Source organism: Topomyia yanbarensis, chromosome 3, assembly GCF_030247195.1.
Source record: "Topomyia yanbarensis strain Yona2022 chromosome 3, ASM3024719v1, whole genome shotgun sequence".
In the NCBI taxonomy this organism is placed as follows: Eukaryota; Metazoa; Arthropoda; class Insecta; order Diptera; family Culicidae; genus Topomyia; species Topomyia yanbarensis.
The window spans coordinates 135248971-135269998 of record NC_080672.1 but is presented as its reverse complement, the minus strand read 5'-3'; the positions used below and the strand labels follow the sequence as shown (position 1 = coordinate 135269998).

At 35.5% G+C, this 21028-nt stretch overlaps 1 protein-coding gene across 2 annotated transcripts in view; it reads left to right on the top strand.

The window, feature by feature from the left end:
- Positions 1-21028, top strand: part of LOC131693801 (uncharacterized) — a 317280-nt gene that overhangs the window by 250522 nt on the left and 45730 nt on the right. For both annotated transcript variants that reach the window (XM_058981945.1, XM_058981943.1), the window contains exon 4: positions 3984-4003. In XM_058981945.1, the coding sequence (XP_058837928.1) occupies positions 3984-4003 (20 nt within the window). The remainder of the gene's footprint in view (positions 1-3983; positions 4004-21028) is intronic.

The following is a 21028-nucleotide window of genomic DNA, read 5'->3' as shown; positions in this document are numbered from 1 at the left end:
TTCGTCCGAGTATACAATACTTCGATGCGATCGTAGCTCATTGACCAGCAGCCACTCGCGAGGAGCCGGAAGACTGATTGCCATTAAAAGGGGCCTGAGCTGTGAATCTATTTCGCTGCCAAATTGTGACCAGCTTGAACAAGTTTCAGGTCGAGTGAAATCTGAACATCGTTTGTTGTACATTACTGCCATCTATCTTCCACCCAACGCTTCTCTTGACCTGTATAACGCTCATGTGAATGCAGTGCAGCTTATGTCGGATACTTCTTCTGAAACTGACATGATTTTGACGCTAGGAGACTTAAATCTTCCTAATCTACAGTGGCAATTTTATTTTGTTAGAGGAAACTTTGCCACTACGACCACTATTCAGGTTATCTTTTATGGCTGCCCCTGTTTGTTCTACATTTTACAAATTGCCCGAATCCAATGTAGTTGGAAGCGACGTCTTGATTGTTTTCGTATAGCTTTCAAATAGTTTACAATATCACCTTGATGTCAAAGAAAAAGTTACAGGAAATATTATTGGCCGTTTGAAAAAGTTATTATTGTTAATGGAGAAACGCGAATAACTTCTGAAAAGGTCGTAATAAAACAAAAGAATTATGTTGTTAAAACAAAATTGGAAATATCTCGAGAACTACTAAATTTCGGAAAATTTTTGTTATCAGGATTTTAATTTAAAATAGCGTTAAGAATCATATTCAAAAAGAGAATTGTATTTTTGACTGCAAATAGTAAGAATTATAAAAATATGTCAAAAGTTGTTGTTAGGAAAATTTTTATTGAAAGCTTCTCCATGATCCAAATACACTGGAACAGTTTCTTTTACGTTTTTATAACGATGAACGTTAGAATTTTAACATTTTATAATTGGGTAACGCGAATAACTTTTAAAAAGAGCATAATCACACGAATTAACTGGTTTTGTTGAAACGGAATTCCAAATATCTCGAAAACTATCGCATTTTGGAATATTTTTGATAAATACATTTTGATTTAAAATTAGAGTTACAATTATTTTTTGTAATAAAATTACAGTTTTGTATGTCAATTAGCATGAAATTTAAAAACATGTATAAAGTTATTGTTAGAAAAACTTTTTTACCGATAAGTTCTACATTAGGGTGTCCCAAAAAAGCATCATGTTAAAAAAGTCATCGGGCTCACTTCTTAAATGAAAGGTTAAGGTATTAGGAGCACTTTCTTCTTCGGAGTGAATTTGCTAAAACGCTTCCTGGTGACGAATTTTGATTTTTTGAAAAATAGGCCGATTTTTGATAAAATTTCAAATTTATGCCTGTTGAAGTGGACCTGCACTGTCATAGATTTTTTTAACATTTTTTATTTTTCTGGAGATCCAAATGGAGAAGTTTGGTTAGTTAGTTTGTACAAATTTTGAATTATAAGAGCGGCAGAGCCACTAAAACTTAGTAAAAAGTGAAATATTTGGTATTTTTCAGTATTTTTTCTTCAAAACTGGGTATCCACGAAATTTTAAAAGCACAGAAAACACTTTATATAGTTGAGCCGAATAAAGGGGCGTAATTTTGCTATAGAAAGTGTATAGCTACGGCTAATGGGGTATGAGTTATTTAAGTGCTATTAGTACAAAATAATTTTTAAAAAAATCGTCAAATGCTCATAAAAACCGATTCTGATGTACTAGAGACAAGCGAAAAACGCCATTTTTCATCATTTTCATTCTTATTTCCGAAAAAAAATATGCCGACTAAGCACACTTAGGTTGTTTTATTTTGTAGAACAGTGTTATTTTTGATGAATTTCATAAAATGTCAAAAGGTTATTTAACAAAAGTTAAATAACTCATACCCCATTGGCCGTAGCTATGCACTTTCTTCAGCAAAATTACGCCTCTTTATTCGGCTCAACTATATAAAGTGTTTTCTATACTTTTAAAATCTCGTAGATACCCAGGTTTGAAGAAAAACTAGTGAAAAAAACAAAAAAAATCACTTTTTATTAAGTTTTAATGGCTCTGCCGCTCTTATAATTCAATATTTGTACAAGCTAACTAACCAAAAATCTCCATTAGGACCTCCAGAAAATAAAAAAATGACGAAGAAAATCTAAGGTCGCTCAGGAGCACTTCTAGCGACATGCATTTGAAATTTTACCCAAAATCGGCCCATTTTTCAAAAGATCAAAATTCGCCACCAGTAGGGAGCATTTTAGCAAATTCACTCCGAAGAAGAAAATGCTCCTAATACCCTAACCTTTCATTTAAGAAGTGAACCCGATGACTTTTTTAACATGATGTCATTTTGGGACACCCTATTCTCCATCATACAATCACATTTAAAATGTTTCTTTTCTCTTGAGGTTTTTATTGACAAAATATAAAAAATTAGAAAAAATGGGTTTAACACAATTTAAATTTTTAACACAAATTTTTGTTTTTGTGAAAAATGACACCAAATTTTTTTCAGTGTTTATTTTTTTCGCACATAAATATTCATTCTCTCAAACTCGTTCTCAGAAAGTTTTGCTGTATAAAATGCAGTAATCGAACAAAAAAATTGAAATTAATGCACGTAGAAATGTTTACGCCCTTTTAAAAAGTTGCCCATGAGTCAAAATAATCTTACTGATTATGGAAAATGTTTAGTCTTCCATGCCGATGAAATGTAAAAATTTTCATAGGAATCCAAGATGGTCGATCAGGATTTCGGACGGATCTTCGTGTAATTCCTCATCTACGCGTCACCCAAACGCGTAAAAACCCCTCCTACACTCTGACCAGTAGCGTGTAGCAACATGATATAGTGAAGACGCACGTACTTGACAAATTCTACTGAGAAACCCACTCAATCATGTAAAATTAAAAAAAAAAACAAATGAACTTAAACTTTTGACTGGTAGTGTAATTTTGAATGTTCTTTGATTGTAAGGGAAGACGTATCCGCCGGATGATGCCATTTCTTTGGACTGCGCAAACTAATTTATTTGTTTGTTTAGTATTTATTTGACCAACTAGGGAATTCATCCACTAGGCATTTAGTGTGCGTAGGGAATACGCATGGTATTGTCTGAGTGGATTGATGACTGTGTAATCGTGTATGGGGATTGAGAATTGACGATTTGCGAGAAGGATCGAAAACCAGTTACCAATTTGCGACAGTCATATCAGCACAAAGAAGAAATGTATTATTGTCCAATTCATTGGTTTATTTTAGTCAATTAAATCATCCATCAATTATAATAATTGTTCTCATTGTATTGAGTATGCTCATGTACTTTTGAGTAGTACCTGCACCATATTATTGAGTGTCATCTTAAACAAATTTCTTCATAAGTATAAAAATATTATAGGATGATTATCGGCGTGAAAGTGGCCAAACCAGAAGTACCTTCTTTATTCGTTTTTGGAGTTTGCGTCAATCCTGTCACTAAGTTAGTGTCGAACACTGATGAGATGAAGTCGAAACGTAAATTCCACTATATTAAAGTTAGTTCACGCACCAAAAATTGTAAATCAATTATTTCCTTATGAAGAAATGAGGATTATTTAAAAAGTTACATATATTAATACAATATTAATTCTTCAAAAGGGCTAAAGAGATTTTTGTAAACAAACTTATTTCGCTCATTATTCCGCTGCCAAGTGAAATTTCGTGAAAAATACACACGAACCAACATATCTACCCTTGGTAGAAACAATTTCGAATGTTTTCTGGGTTGAAATTGTAACAAATTAAGAGAAATCATCAAAACAAAAGTTTGTTTACAAATCCTATTAGCCCTATTCAAAAGTTGATATGGAATAGTGTTATTTCCATGAGATATGCGATACAAATGTTTTCATTTTGTTTCGTTATCCAGTCTTCTATAGCAAAAAGTGTTTCAAGTTGAAAAATTTCGCCTGAAAAAGCTCTCAATTTAACCTATTCATTTAATATTTTTAGTTTAGTGAAGTATAGAAGAAGAAAATAATAACTTTCTTTATTTTCTTTTCATTTCAGAATAACGAGCTACTCACTAGGTAAGTCAAACATAACCCTTCACGTATTACGTAGATAAATTTACACGATCTAACAAATGTTTCAAAATGTGTTGAAATTTTAATGTTTCCACACCAATCTTCGCTAGGGATCTCATCAGAAAATATCACTTACATAACATTCCCAAAAAATACACATTGTCTATACTCAAGCAACACAGCTGAATCGCCTCCAATCTTAAATCTCGGCTACGCAAACAGAATTCAGAAACAGCACAGCAAAACAAGCTACAATTACCAGCAATAAACAATAACACAACACCCGTGGAATACACGCACGAACCCAAGCCAAACCGACCGAAGTGAAAATACCGTTCTGAAACATACGATTTAAATGCTTTCCTCTCAATTCAACGCACAGAATTTCACTTCATGTCACATATATCATCGTGCAATAACACGCCTATAAAATGCGCCATTTATTATCAGTCATAAAAAAACGGAAGAATCTTCTCCAGTTCCAAGAATGCCGTAGCAGAGCCTTTTTTTCTGCACTTTCAGTTGCCCGACAAGCGGAAAATATAGACCACCAATTTCCGCACCACAATCTCTCCGAGCGTTTGTAGTATCAGTCTCTTTCTCTCTCCTCTATTCGTGCCACCACACTTCCAGCATCTACCCGGCCATTTTCATAGGGAAATTTTAAAGTTGGCAACCGAACGACTTATACGGGGTGCCAGCTGGGAAAACATATAAATTCTTTCATCTCGGTTCCTTTAGTTTTGCTTCTCATTTCCATGCTGAAGGTAGGTGTGCCGGAACAGCTGACTTGTGCAATTTGCAGGAAAAATAAATTTTAAGATATTCCTTTGGAGGATATGCTGATACGTTACACCGGTTTTACTGAGGGAGCGTCGGCGTCGATGAATCGTTGGAAGGTAGTACGGAAGTGATTTTTTTTAGTTTTACACAAACAGTAAAATACTAATAAACCTGATTTAATTCACTTAGCAGCGAGACATTTGTTATGCATATCACAGTTTACTCAATCAGTAGTTTACAGAAGTCTTGTAAATGCATCGAACTAAAAATAGAATGAACACAGTTTCGAGACCTGGTATAGAAATATAGAAAATCAAAAAGTATGAAATTAAAAGAAATTGGATGATTAATAGAATTACAAAATGAATGAAATAAACAATGCGAAGAAAATGCAAGAATAATATAAAAGACTCAAAGGCAAAAAATGGAATGGTATCACTCACTTCTAAAACAAATAGGACGTTTCAATTTCTTGAAATTATTTAAGAACCTTGAATAAAATTTACTGCTAAAAGTCGCATACACTAAACGTTACAAATCCATGCAAGATTGTGTAGCTTTTCCAACTATGGTGATGATGGTTCTTTCATTAAAAATAACTAATATTGACAAAACTTTTCTCAAACTACAACCAATAGAAACTTTTAGATAAGTATCACCCGCTGAAGATTAAATCCTCAGCTATTTGAACACTCAAAACATCAATCCTATTAAAATTTAAATATCCCACATTTTCTCACAGCAGACAATCACCGAGTAATAGTTCAAACTTATCCCATTATCATCCAACTTTCCTCCTGTGCGCTCCCCGATCTCACCAATTCACGAGGATTGTTTCACCCGAACTCAAACCACATATACCTTGCGCATATTTTCTCCTCAAACGCCAGAGCTCCATCCCATAGTAAATTTAAAAGCTGCAGCAGAAGCAGTCTCCTTTCTGCAGCAAAGTTTCACTCCGCACAGCACTTCCGGGAGAGTTTAATTTGAATTTATCTTGTCCCCACTACCAAGTTAAGCCTGTACCGAGCGGTACTCAGGCAAAATTGCACCCGAACAAGCAGCCATCCCTCGATGCATCCGAACTACATAACCCATACAGCGGAAGCCGGTCCGGATCGGAGGGTGGAACTCGTGCGACTTACGGCTTATTCCGGACCGTTTATGAGCGGGTAAACTTCATCATCGAGCGTACGGAAAGTTTCAAGCGCGATAGTAAGAGATCATTGTGAGAAAAGCTCCCTCCTGATGGAGAGCGATTCGCTTCTTTAGCGTACAAGCGAACCGGATACTTTGTTGTGCTTTCTTTGGAGCACTTCCGGTGTGCTTGCTGGTGACTTTTGAACGGTTGCTTGTTGTGCTATACAGAAAGTTATGAATTTATTCTTCTGTTTACCTATCCAAGTGGCTGCTGAGAGGAAATAATTGGAAATTTTAATTTACACAACAAATTTGCTGTTGAATTTTCTCGAGATGAACATCGATCAAACTTGACGTGGAAACTTTTCGCAACGTTAAGTGGTGTTATCTTTTTTTCCTCCATTGGCAAACAAAGCGCCGCTAAGTCTTTTAGGAGCCACCCACCAGCGCTGGAAGGAAAGTTGTTCCCAAATAAATCACCTGAGCTTGTCAGCCTCAGTTTGGCTGAAACTGACGCCGGTTGGAACTTTGTATTCTTTGCTTGTGTTCTCGGTGCGGATAAAGCATTGTTAATTGAGATGAAAACAACAAAGTATATTTCAGACTTTTATAAATAATAATTATTGCATATAAAGCAATAATTTATGTTGATTAAACTGTTTTATGGTAATATACCCGATTGTGATTCACTACATAAAAGAATGAGTCCAGTTTTGGTTGACACGTTCTCGAAGCAGACTGAAAAATCAATAATGGTCACGTCCCACTGGGATAGGATGAACGATTCCGCTTGTCCCTCTGTATCGGTTCAACCGTTTCCAGGGAGCGAATTTCCACTGATTTCTAAAACAATACATATTAGTAGAGCAAGTGAATTGTTCGATCAAGATGACTGTCAAGTCTCCTCGTCCCGATAAAAGCACCATAGAAAAAAAAATGAAAGAATAAGCAGAATGACCTAAATTTTTCCCCCTTTAGCGGATACTGAAATCAGATGCAGCCATTCTAACGGAACGTGATTCCTCCATAATCCCTGTCATCTTCTAGAGAGCGTAGGTACCGGCATCTCGACATTCGCAGCAAATCGAAGGATAAGTGGGTGCAAAAAGAGAGCAAATTGGAGCTTATCTCGAGTGTCTACGCTTGGAACGGTATCGAATCGGAGGTCGTGTCCTGACGATACCGCCGCCGTCGTCTAGAATGCCAAAAGGGGACAGGCAAAATCTTGCTAAAATCTGACGTACAGTATGGGAATAAATTGAAGACTCACGCGCTTTTGTGCAAGTTTTCTTTTAAGTACAATGATTGGCAGGAACTAACATTTTTCATTGAAATTGGCCTATATTTTTACAAAAAATTTTAGCTATTTTAGCCTATCAGCTAGTTAACAATTTAATTGTTTGAAGTTATTCTAGTGGTTCCCAAATATTTGTTTTGGAATAAATTGGAAACAAAATTCAATAACATTGAAAAATAGTTTGCATCAATATTTAAAAATATTACACATAAACCCTTCATGGAATCAAATAGTATGAAAATGGATGCGAAAACAACTTATATTTAGAAGCATACTGTACAAACATACGCTTTGCTGTGCTGACTTGAAAAGAGCGAGCGACAGCCGACAGACAGTTTCAATTTACGAATTGTCAAACTGATTCTCTGACGAAATCGTGGCAATACTTGCTCGATGCAAAAAATATCTGATGATGTATTTGTCTGTTATTCTCTCGAGCGAAATTATTCAATTTGCTTAGCTTTTTATTTTTTGTTTAACCTAGATAATGCTATACTACCACAACCCGATTTATCCGGACATTATCGGATATCTAAGAGAAAAGAATGACGATTTGTCATTCAATATTAAATCAATTCCAGTGCACTTTCCATTTAATCAATAGACTCGTTCAAGTAAAAGACACGGGACAACTTTGTCGGAGAAGAGCAGAGATGCAAGTACTTGCAGTGTGTTTTCCACTGTGAATTCCACTAAGATCCGCCCGAAAATAATTAAAATCCTGATCGACTATCTTGGATTCCTATGAAACTTTACACATTTCATCGGCATGGAAGACTAAACATTTTCCGCAATCAGTAAAATTATTTTGACTCAAGAGCAATTTTTTAAAAGGGCGTAATCGTTTTATCGTGCATTAATTTCATTTTTTTTGTTCAATTACTGTATTTTATTCAGCAAAACTTTCTGAGGACGAATTTGAGGAAATGAATATTTATGTGCGAAAAAATTGTGTGCCATTTTTCACAAAAACAAAAATTTGAGTTAAAAATTTAAATTGCAAAAAAAACCATTTTTCTAATTTTTTATATTTTGTCAATAAAAATTTCAAGAGAAAAGAAACATTTTGAATGTGATTGTATGATGGAGAACTTAACAGTAAAAAAGTTTTTCTAACATTAACTTTATACATGTTATTAAATTTTATGCTAATTGACACACAAAACTGTAATTTTATTACAGAATATGATCCTTAGTCTTATTTTAAATCAAAATGTATTTAACAAAAATCTTTCAATATGCGATAGTTTTCGAGATATTTGAAATTTTATTCCAACAAAAACAGTTAATTCGTGTGATTATGCTCTTTTTAAAAGTTATTCGCGTTACCCCATCATAAAATGTCAAAAATCTAATGTTTATCGTTTTAATTTAAATTTCCTAACAACAACTTTTGGCATATTTTTATAATTCATAGGGTAAGGTGGGGCAAATCCGACCGTTGGGTAAACCCGACCCCCCTCTGTTCTCGAAAATCGGAAGCACTACGCGAACTAATATCAATGTTGGCGTGTAGAGCATCGAAAATAATCATAATGGTGGTATGACAGTATTTTATTAGTCTACATTGAGATGCTCAAACGACAATAAGTGTGTTTCTACAACTTTTGATTTGTTTTATGTGTATCATTGACTGCAAAATATTTCTGATTGTTAAAGTGATAGCATAAAAAATGTAAGTGGATTTAAATTCTTTCATTAAAGTCCTACAAAGTGCATAGATGACTTTAGTCCAACTTTTTTCGTTTTTTTTAATTGCATGGTAATGAAAAATGACGCGGTGGAGCAAATCCGATTTCTAAATAGTGGGGTAAATCCGACAGGTTTTTTGGTAAGAAAATGATTATTTATCAAATTGAAATATATTTTTATCGTCGTTATTATTTTTTTTTTTGCGCGATGATTCATGATTACAAACGAAAGACACAGAAACGTGATGAATATAGTATTCGTCGAGCAATTGCTCCGATGCAAATGGGAAATGGGAATATCTTTGATTTTGACATTCAAAGATTGACATAGAATTCCATTTTCTTCATGTTACAATTCAATAACATAACATACATTAATTTATCATTGAAAATCCATAAAATGTGGGTAATATCTGTACAAAATCAACCAAAACCATAGGCGGTCGGGTTTACCCCACCATTTTTGAAAACAGAAAAAATGAACGTTTTCGTAAAACGTTTGAATCTCAAAGTTATCCCAAGATGCGAATAAAATGCTCTATATAGAAAGCTGTCAAGAAGTCTAACCTTTAATTAGGTTTATAAAATGACTTGATCCGATGTAAATGAGCATTTTACAGCCAAAACCATTTACTAGGTCGTATTTGCCCCACCTTACCCTACTATTTGCAGTCAAAAATACAATTTTCTTTTTGAATATGATTCAAAACGCTATCTTAAATCAAAATGATAATATCAAAAAAAATCTGAAATGTAGTAGTTTTCAAGATACTTCAAATTTCGTTTTAACAACATAATTCTTTTGTTTTATCACAACCTTTTCAGAAGTTATTCGCGTTTTTCCATCAACAATAATAACTTTTCCAAAAGGCTCATAACATTTCCAGTAACTTTCTCTTTGACATCAAGGTGATATTGTAAACCATTTGAAAGCTATACAAAAACAATCAAAATACTATTCAACCATAGGGTCTTATGATTAAACTAAATAGTTCGATCATATTTTGGTTGTTTTCGTATAGCTTTCAAATGGTTTATAATATCACCTTGATGTCAAAGAGAAAGTTACAGGAAATATTATGGGCCTTTTCAAACAGTTATTATTGTTGATGTAGAAACGCGAATAACTTCTGAAAAGGCCGTAAGAAAACAAAACAATTGTGTTGTTAAAACGAAATTTGAAATATCTCGAGAACTACTTTATTTCAGAAAATATTTGTTATTATTATTTTGATTTAAAATAGCATTTTGAATCATATTCAAAATGAAAATTGTATTTTTACTGCAAATAGCATGAATTATAAAATTATGCCAATATTTGTTGTTAGGAAAACTTTCTCCATGATCCAAATACACTGAAAAAGTTTCTTTTACGTCTTTAAAACGATAAACATTAGATTTTTGACATTTTATGATGGGGTAACGCGAATAACTTTTAAAAAGAGCATAATCACACGAATTAACTGTTTTTGTTGGAACAAAATTCCAAATATCTCGAAAACTATCGAATTTTGAAAGATTTTTGTTAAATACATTTTGATTTAAATTAAAACTAAGGATTATATTCTGTAATAAAATTACAGTTTTGTGTGTCAATTAGTATGAAATTTAAAAACATGTATGAAGTTATTGTTAGAAAAAAAAATTTACCGATAAGTTGTCCATCATACAATCACATTCAAAATATTTCTTTTCTCTTTAGGTTTTTGTTTCTAAAATATAAAAAAATAGAAAAAATGGTTTTTTTTTTTGAAAATTAAATTTTTAACACAAGTTTTTGTTTTTGTGAAAAATGACATTTTTTTCAGTGCATATTTTTTTGCACATAAATATTCATTCCCTGAAACTCGTTCTCAGAATGTTTTGCCGTATAAAATACAGCAATCGAACAAAAAAATTTGAAATTAATGCACGGACAAATGTTTACGCCGTTTTGAAAAATTTCTCTTGCATCAAAATATTGCAATTGTCAGAGAAAATAATGGAGATTCATAAACCACAACTTCAAAGTTTCGTTCGAATCGACGATGGTCATATTTTGTGGTCGGCCGGTTTCTCATGGAATCCCTCAGTTACGTTTGCGATGTTGGCATTTGGTCCACCGCAGTTCAAAACATAAAACAACGTATCAAAAAATTGGCAATAGTACACACCAAAAAATAATGAAATGTAAACGACATGTAAATCAATAAGAATGTAAACATACAAAGCTTGAATAAAAAATTTGACTTCCGAAAACCAAAGCTGCATTTTCACCTTCAGCAAATGTTCCACATCACCAACACTCGGTCTTATACGGAAAGACCGGAAGTCAATGGCCACCGTGTTAAGCCGAAGAATCACATTTTGTTGATGAGACTCAGTCATCTTGATATATCACAAGAATAATAGTAACGGTTCTCTTTGTTCTTCAGACAATGCACACAAGAAAAAGCAACTGTTTGCGCTGGCTTGGGTAGCAGCAGAGAGCACACTGATATTGTGACTGATGCCTTTAGTGGATGAGAATAGGACAATCACCCTTATATGTTATCCCTGGGCAATGATGACGTCTTAAGAAGAATATTTCGGGCTTACAGAAAATCTCAAATAAGATATTTACGTCAACACATAAAAAAATGAATTTCAGGCAATTGAACGGGTGCTTATTAATGCTTCGACAAGTATAAAAGTGCCCCTGCATCATCAGGATTTTCACGGATTTTTTTTAAATAAACAAACCATAAGCTAGTTTTGTAACCAATCGTCACTAATTTCCAAGTTGGACAAGACAGCCCAAGTAACAATTGAAGTTTTATAGCACGCTACAAGTGCAATCTAAGTTTTATGAGTGGCTATAAAACTATCATAAAACCTCAATTCTTACCAGGGAGGGCTCGAAGGGGACAAGTTGATCGCGGCGATTAACAATTTATAACGCCATCAGTAACAATTGCCGATTGTGACAAACCACAGTAAAAAAACTGAAAAATTTCAGGGATGCAAAGTTGCGGTATTTTTCGTATATACGTCCGTAGTCTTTGTGTTAAGGGGGGCGTCTGGTGTAGAGGGCAGAAACAATCGACTTCTTTTTTATCCTCTCCTCTTTATTGTTAATATTGAACTTCTAGAAAGGTTTCCAGCAATCTTGGTGGCCGCGCTGAACTTGTTTTGTTTTAAACAACCATGCATTCCACGCGCGTATTTGCTATAACACACGCTGATTTCAATCTATCGGCAACAATTTTCGAAAAGCTCACAGAGATTAAAATACAGCGTAAACAATATACTCTAGTAGTAGTAGTACCCAAATTTTCAAGAGAAAATACCCAATGGGTCATTTTCTATAGCGTTTTTTCCGTCATGCAATTTTATGTGGGGCACCCTTAAATAGCGTTTTTCAAATTGGCGAACACGATAACTCAAAAACTAATCAACGAATTGACTTGATTTTTTATGGGGATGCCCAATATGTCTGGCCTGTCGATGCAGAAGTTGTTGCTAAAACAGTAACCAAGCAGAATCATCTGCTACGCAGAACAACATGAATCACGTTATCGAATGGAATGACATTTTATACAGCATCCCAACATACATAGAAAAGAAACAATTGAAGTTAAGCAACATGACCTGGTACCGCGTACTAATCCCGCAGCTATCAAACAACTCATGTCAAAATACGACGAAATGGAAAACGTTAAGGAAGACATTTGGATGAACTTCTTCCCAGGTTTCCGCAACGCAGTTCGTGCGATGAGAATGCGTCCGGCGAAACCAATCTCCTCATCCCGATCAGAACGACATAACAGAAAGCTACCAAATTTATATCTCATGTTGATATTTATTACTCACTGTGTTATTTTTGTGATATCCCATTCAGCAAGGCAAGCAAACTTATATCAAGATATCTTCTGGTGACATCATTGAACTGCTAATATGATTTTAATGTACGCATATAACGATGATGTTATAATATATTACATATTCTTTCACAATTATCTTTGAACGCCAACTGTAAACTATAAAGCGGGCAAATGACCAGTTGGTTAAAGCCCCAATAAACAAATCAATCAATCAACTGTGAATGATTGTTATATTACACAAATGACTGTCTATTTGCTAATACGCTGAAGCCTCTTTTTATGCGTATTTATTCAACCTTTAAAGAAAATTTCGAAATTTTTAATGATTTCCTTATATTTGCGTTTTCCACATGGATATTCAGAGTTTTGAGTATAGATAAGTTTTAGATGCAAGGGGTAGGAAAACTTGAAAATAAGGTGTTTAACTTACTTGGTTGCATTTTGATTAAGAGATTATCTATTTTCTGAGACACTCGTCTGACACGCAATTTCGAATATGTGGCATATGATTTCAATGTTGAAGCCTTTATTCAAAAAGTTTTGGAATCGTAAAGTTATCAACAAGCTATTCTAAAGATTATAATTTTCATATAAAACTTATTTTAAAAAAGATGCAGGAAGTATCAAGCACTCCAGATGAAATAAAGAAACGCGGATTCAAATAAAAAAGCATTTTTTAAACTATCTGTTATGGTTTAGTCAAATGATTATACAAATAATTTTCTTTTAATTAATCGTGCATACTGCGAAAACGAATTTTCAGAACTTAAAGAACTGATATATACTGATTTCCACAATACCGTTATGAATTTTGAGGATCTTCAGTCCGATTTCTCCAATTTATGTGGGTTTTTCATAAACAACCGAAACTTGTCCAGTTTGTGGGTATCTGATTTTGTGCGTTCTCCGAATAATCAAAGCATTGAATTATTTTATTTAAACCCCCGCATAAAAATAGTTTAGTTTGAGATGGTTGTATCTTTTTATTCCACCTAAGACAGTTTGACATTTACAATGAACTGACAATTACTTTGAATGCGCCTATGTATTAATGTTTCCGTTGTATTCGATGGTGCTTCGTTCGTTTTAAAAAAAACATCGAACTAACAAATTTTCATAATAATCAAGATACTTGATTCCATTTATTTGAAATTTAAAAAAGGGATAATACGACCTGTTCAAATTGTTAAAAGATTAATATTTGTGAGTATGCTGCATAAAGCTATCAATATTTCAAAATGGCTTAGAAATCTCTGAATAAATACACATCCCAGCTGGTATTATTGTTTGCTGTTACAATTTAAATATGTGTTTTAGATAGTGCTTGAAACAGCTAAAAGCTTTAATGTAAAAATATTGAATAATTTCCCCCTTAAAACTAAATAAAATTTAGAAAAGAAAATGTATTTTAGAAAACATGAAGTATTTTAAAATTCGTCATACCGAAGAATCCTCAACAATTTCTCGAATTTTATGATCATCTGTTATAATATTTGCAGTTGATAGATTGAACTATTGTAAAAAATTGTATTTCTGCGAATTTATTAGATGTGAGATAATTGTACTGGTTTGCTTAATCTTCCCCATTTTAAAAATGCTAATAACATAACCCTAAAAGCGACTTTACTTGAAATCTCAAAATGCAAGCCTCAAACATTGGTATTTGTTTCTTTGAATCTATTAGGAATCATAAGTAACATTTGTCGTATTCTCCGTAAAATAATGTAGGTAAATTATCCGCTAAATGTTACCATATCGCATCGACATTATTCCTAAAACTCGTGTAAATCATGTTAACTTACAAGAGAAGCACCGAAGCGCACTATTCAGAATCTAAAAATAGCCCCACTTTCCTAATCTGAAAAGATATAAAGCTATTCAGTCTATCGTAATATAGGCAGCTGTAGTAGTGAGCAAAACTGTACGAAAACAAAGCGTATTATACAAGGAAAACAAACAGTCCTTTGGCTTTAGCAAAGTTCAATGTGTACGTACTGGAAACATCTTCTGCATCTATAATCGTTTTGCCCTTGACGAATGCGTAGAATATTATGCTAACATTAAACATCGGTCGAAAGCAAAGTCGTTGGCTCATGCAGGAAACATCCCCATAAAACTCAGAATACCCAGGTTCAAGTCGCTATATCCACTAATAACAATCAGCGTATTATATATTCATAATAACAATCAGCCAGCATGTATGCAATCATTTGACAAAACTATGGAAAGTTTTTGCTACATGAAGCTTTTTGCTTCCAAACGAAAAGCGCCTTAATATATGCTATATTTTTCTATTTTATTCTATTTTTAGACCTGCACACTAAATTCGTTGATACTATACAATAGGTAATAAAAGCTATATCGGCCGTGGGAGAACCTAACAAATTTTGTTATAATTCTGATAGAAGCCTATCACAGGTTGTCATATTTTTGATATATACTAGAAGAATTTCTGTTATGTTTTCTGTTATTTTACCAACTAACGAGACCAAAGTTATAACATAACTTGTTATCATAACAAAGTAACTCAGTCTGTAATAATTTTGTTATTTCTTTCTGATCGGGATATCTGACCATCCATTGCAAATCTCAAGGTGTTACATTTAATCAGCCAACATTGGTCACACACCCAGGGCAGATTCTTACGTGCCAGTTCTGTGATTAGCCGCTACACCACAGAAAACCTTGCTCGAAGGTTGCAAACGAAATTCCAGCTGTTACGACCAGGACCGGTACACCGTCGTCATATGCCAAACCACAACCGGTTGATAAACCAACGACTGCGGACCGCTCATTAACAAACACTAACTCAGCTACAACCGAGCTCAGTACCACTAAACCAGCATCGCAGTTACAACGACAACATCAAATGATTCCAAACTAACACCATCAAAAAAGGACCAGATGCCGATGAAGACTGATACAGCAGTGACTAGTAAGCACAAAAAAACAAATAACATCCGACGGTGAGCAACATGAATGAAGTACCGATGACGGCATGGACGTGAACGAAAACGCTACGACTGAATGACCCTCATATATAGCGGCAGACAACGCAGCTAATGTTTCATTGCCAAGAAAGAGGATCTCAACACGCAGCAGCAACCTGCGTCAACAAGACCCGATCGATAGGCATTTTGAAAACAAACTTTAACTTTTGCATATTATGAAAAACCAAAAAGACCCACGGTTTAGTTATGCGAATGCAATTAACCTGATATATTAAAATAAGAGGAAAAAACCTGTTTTAATCCACCCAATGGTACAATTGTGCCTTTCTCATTTTCCCAATAGCTGGTTATGCTCAATATAATTGTGATAATGTCATTTACATTCTTATTGTACCTGGCACATATACACAAGGGCACGACTGCCACGAACCTGATGAGTAACATGTCGACGATGATGCACTTGGAACAAAAAATATAATATTTAATAAGATAAGTCAGCATGAGTTCAATGTTGTCTTCGTGTTAACAAATTTTAGAATGCAGTACGAGGGGAAAGAGATTACAACTTATTATTTTATTGGTCTTTAGTGGTCCATTGGCACAACGAACCCCCCAACGAAGTAATACCTTTACGTAGTTCCGTGGGGAAGAATGGCATAAATAGTAAGGAGTGTTTTTAGTGGTTAGGCACAAACGTGAGTTGTGAGTCCCACACAGTGCCAATACACTACAGGTCAGGCTTTTGAAGTTTTTTAAACCTTACTATAAAAACACACACATCCACACATACAGAAATTAGCTAATCTCTGCGAACTGAGTGATTGCGTATCCTTTCTATTGAGAAAGGCAACAACCAATGTTGGTTGATTTGATTGTGAGGTGATTGTTTTTATTTATTACCTTAAATCAGGTCAACGCTTACCGCGACCCAATGAATTTTCAAAATGACATTAATAACTGACAGTCAGTTCCCACGACATAAGTCACTAAGTCACTTTACGCTTGTCTGGATATGCCGCTGACTCAGGTGATTCGCATTTAAAAATATCAGAATATCCTGACTCCTGCGGTAGAAGACAAAGGGTTAAGTCTTCGGGAAACTCTAAGCTTGCTCATATGACACTATTCCATGCATTTCTAAACTTTCTTCCGTCAACTCCTTGCTCTACCTTGAGTACTATATCGCTTAATATTGAAAAATATTTCACACCTTTCAGTTCCTTGCTAATTAAATGTTAAATGTGTGTAAATGATTATGAATAATTCCGTTATCTCTCTTTCGTTCATGATATCCCGGGTATCACGCAATAATGATTATATGAGATGACATTCTGTCGTATGGGGTAACAAGTGATATGGTACGTAATATCACCGGATATCACGGTAATTCGCATATCACTTGATATCAGTGCTAATGTGAACATAGTAGAAAGCTTACCGAAGTCAAACACCTCATCCAGTTTGGCGGCATAACCTGAACAGCATTTTTTTTTCACTCGTCAAGCACTACGCCACCCGGTCTTCGTTGTCGATTTATAACCGAACCTGATCGATGATTGATGGTGTCTTATCGATGGTAAGTTCTTTACAATACAATTTACAAAAGAACACAAAAAATCATCCTGCCTTGTTCGACTTTGTTCCCCTTAGCGTCCCGCCACGGCTGTCATACGCTACTGTACATTTTGGGGCAAACACCCTCCGACCGGGCGGGTTAAGCCGATCAGCAGGAAAAATGGGTCATACCGCCTGAGGTTCATGAAAAATTCATTTTTATATTGTGAATCCATCAAATATTGTTCATGACGAGCACTACTTTCGCCGATAGAAGCTCTGACGGTGCGGTCGTTGGTCGACGAGCTGAGCCCGTACGCAAAAACCTCTTCGCACATTAATGGCGCTGATAGTATCCATTTCATCACAAGAGGGTAATCAACGAGAGACCCATCAATGAGCATAACGCAAGAAGTGCGTGTCTTGGTATTTACGAAACTGCGGTAGAGTCTGGTCAGTCAGTGAACGCAAGCAGATGTAGACGGGCATGTTCATCTTAAAGTTTCGAAGCGGCTCATTAATTTTGATTGCATTCTATCGTTTGCTGGTCAAAAAGAGGAGAATGAACTGAGGATGGGTTGAAAACTAGAGTATATTACAAAGTTTAATTAAAGTGGTCCCTTTTCTGTTCTGCTGCTGTTTTTGCGCAAGGAAAGAGAGGGAAAGTTAGTACAATAGGTTCACACAGTGGCCATAGCTCATTAGCTAGGCTTCTGGGTTCGAATTTTGTTGGAAATGGAAATGACCTTGTCGCAAATAATGTCGGTTAGAAAGATTCAATTTAAAGACTTGATCTGAGACCCGGATTCGGATGGTAGTTGTTTGAGTTGAACCATTCTCAGATACAACCAGCTTTTATTTGACAACGTATAGTTTGAAATATATAAAATCATAAATGCCAAAAAACAGCGGAAGATGGTAGAACAATATAAGGAGGATAATTAATATATATTACAATTTAGCCGATTTCAAATTTCAAAACTCGTTTTTATTTGTATTCCAACAATAATAAAGTAAAATTTAGGTTTTTTTCAAATCTTCGTATAAATAGCTTGATTCTAAACTCAGTCCATGACGCAAATTGCTTGATGGACCGCATCATGAATGTTCTACTACACAAAAGCATGATTCAGAGGAAGCTAACGCGCATTACTGCAACACATGCCCGTCGGAGTATCTTTTGATGCAAATCCACTTCCAATAAACCCCCATCTTCGTTTTTATTTCGTGCCCGGAATTAAGCTTCTCCCAAACTACCTCAGAACGTCCGGAATAATATATAAGGAAACGTCCCTATTACCAGTCCCGTATACGAAGCACATCCGAACCATTGGCCCATTGGTGGCTATCCGTGCAGTTCCGGAAATGTCATGGTTAGGCACCATCTTGAAAGGCAAAATATCAATCCGAACAATCAAAGCCCGATGCTCAATTCATCCCGGACATCTTCCTGCAATTCAATCCGGATTTCTTGTACATTGGAGAAAAGAAAACTGTCGAAACATAAAATCTCTTCCAGCGACCAACGAACGCTGAAACCATTTCCTCCAAGGGAACGAAGTAAAAAATGCGAGGCACAATCTATCGGAAAAGTGTTGGCAATAAATCTTTATCTCTTTCGCGTTCGTTCGTTTCGAAGCCGTGGGAAGATTCTTGGAGCGGTGAAAGGATTCTTTTTGTAGCCGATGCACCGATATGTCCGGAAAGACTGATGGCATTCTTATTGCCAGCAAGCAAACAGGCAGTCAGTGATTTACATTTCGGTGCTCATCTCTGCTGACGTGGAAGTATTTTTTTTATCCAATGCTCTCTGGAGGACTTGGGCATAAGAATGTGGAAACGACGGGTAGTGCAAGTGATGTTCGATTTTTAGTCTAGTATAATCCCACCATCTCACCACGTCCACAAAGCTGTACTCGGTACCAGATGGAATTCCTCTGGCGATTTTGGTCTCATGACCATGTCATAAAATCATTCGTCTAACTCTGGAACACAAGAGCATTTCTCAAAAATGCCAGTTCATATCTTATGTAGGGTAACGAGCTTATTTTGACCTTATTATAGATGGCGTCACATTATTTTTTGAATAACTTTTTGAAGAAGCAATATTATCCACAACCTGTCACAGAATAAAGTATAATTGTATCATTTAGCACTACTTCTTTGATGAACCATTCAGGTCCTCGGTTTGTTCGCGAACTACTCGGTCTAGTCCCCGACGATGGACCTGAGCTACTCCGACAGAGAGTTCCCCGGCGAGAGAAGTTCCCCCGAAACCGGGCAAATCAACTAGGTGCCGAAGTCAGTTCGGCGATTCCAGTGAAGCAGCCCGTCGGATGACCCGCAATTGGTGGTGTCTCGTCGCGGTCTACTCACTCTAGTCCCCAGTGGTCAATCTAGCTTACGCTGACGGAGAGTTCCCTGGCGAAAAAAATTTCCCAAAACCGATTCTTCTTTGGTTTTCGCTATTTCTCTATCGGAACAATCGGTGGGGTGTCGTGGTCGGTCCGGCGATTCTGGATGGAATGTGACGTCCGGTTCGCAGGCGTTTCGACGACTCATAGCTTATTCCTCCGGAGAGTTCTCTGGTGGCGATTGCTCTCCCGAAACCGTTGTTCGATGTTCATCACGCCGTTTCCGCTGTAAGACGGTCATGATCTACATCATAGCTCTGTTTATTGCGTCCCACGTCTTTACGTCGCTTATCAATCCATAGGAGACAAAAGTTGTGACAAAATTATAAAAATTGGTTGATATAGCTAAAAATTGGGGTTTTAACTAATTTTGGGTCGCTGAATCCATTTTTGCTGTCAGTTTTGAAATTCCAGAATTCTCTTTTCGACTATTTCTATGTTAACCCATTTGAAGGCGCTGGTTGTTAAAGGGTTAATATACACGTTAATAATAGTAGCTAATTACATCGGATAGCAGAAATGGTTGACAAAACTAGTAAAAATCACAATTTTTAAGTAATTTGATGTTGTTTAGGCAATTAATTTGTAAGAAGATTTATGAGCCACTCGGCGTCTCCATATGGGTATTTCCAAAAACATAGATATGAACTCATCAGCGCAAAAATACGCAAGATGAGTCCTATATATCTTGAAACTACACTAAATTTTGAGTCAGATTCATGATAACTGACCCGTGGGAGACCATCTCTAAAATTGTAAGACGTATAAAGATAAATTACTGATATGACATTCATTTTCTCAATTGTTTTTTCTTGATTCAGAGCAAAGGTTTTTGATTTTTGCGTAAAAACCATACATCTATAGTTTAGCATATTCATTCATCTTTCCAAAGAACTTAAAACTACCTCAATCGGCCACGTAGTTCTTGAGATATCGCCATTTGAAGTTCGAAGGTACAAGCAATTCGAATGAATTGAATTGAACAGAAATCCTCGACATCACTTGCTTTAGCGACATGTTAAAAATTCATTTTTTATCCGATTATCTTAAAATTTTGTGATATTTTTATCCAAACCAAGAGAAAAATAAAATAAATATTTACAAAAAAATTACAAGACATTGATTTTTGGGGTTTTGTCACTCGTCGTGCCACTGTGCGTTGTAAGTAGCTCTCTGCACGTCACTTGAAACCTCTGACATTCAAAGACCACATGTTTCCAGTGTCTCCTCGAAGTTCTCACACTCCTGGCACAGTGGCGACGTTGGGTACCCGAACCGATGAAGATACTTCCTGAAGCAACCGTGGCTCGTTAGGAACTGTTTCACGTGGAAGGTAATCTCTCCGTGCTATCTATT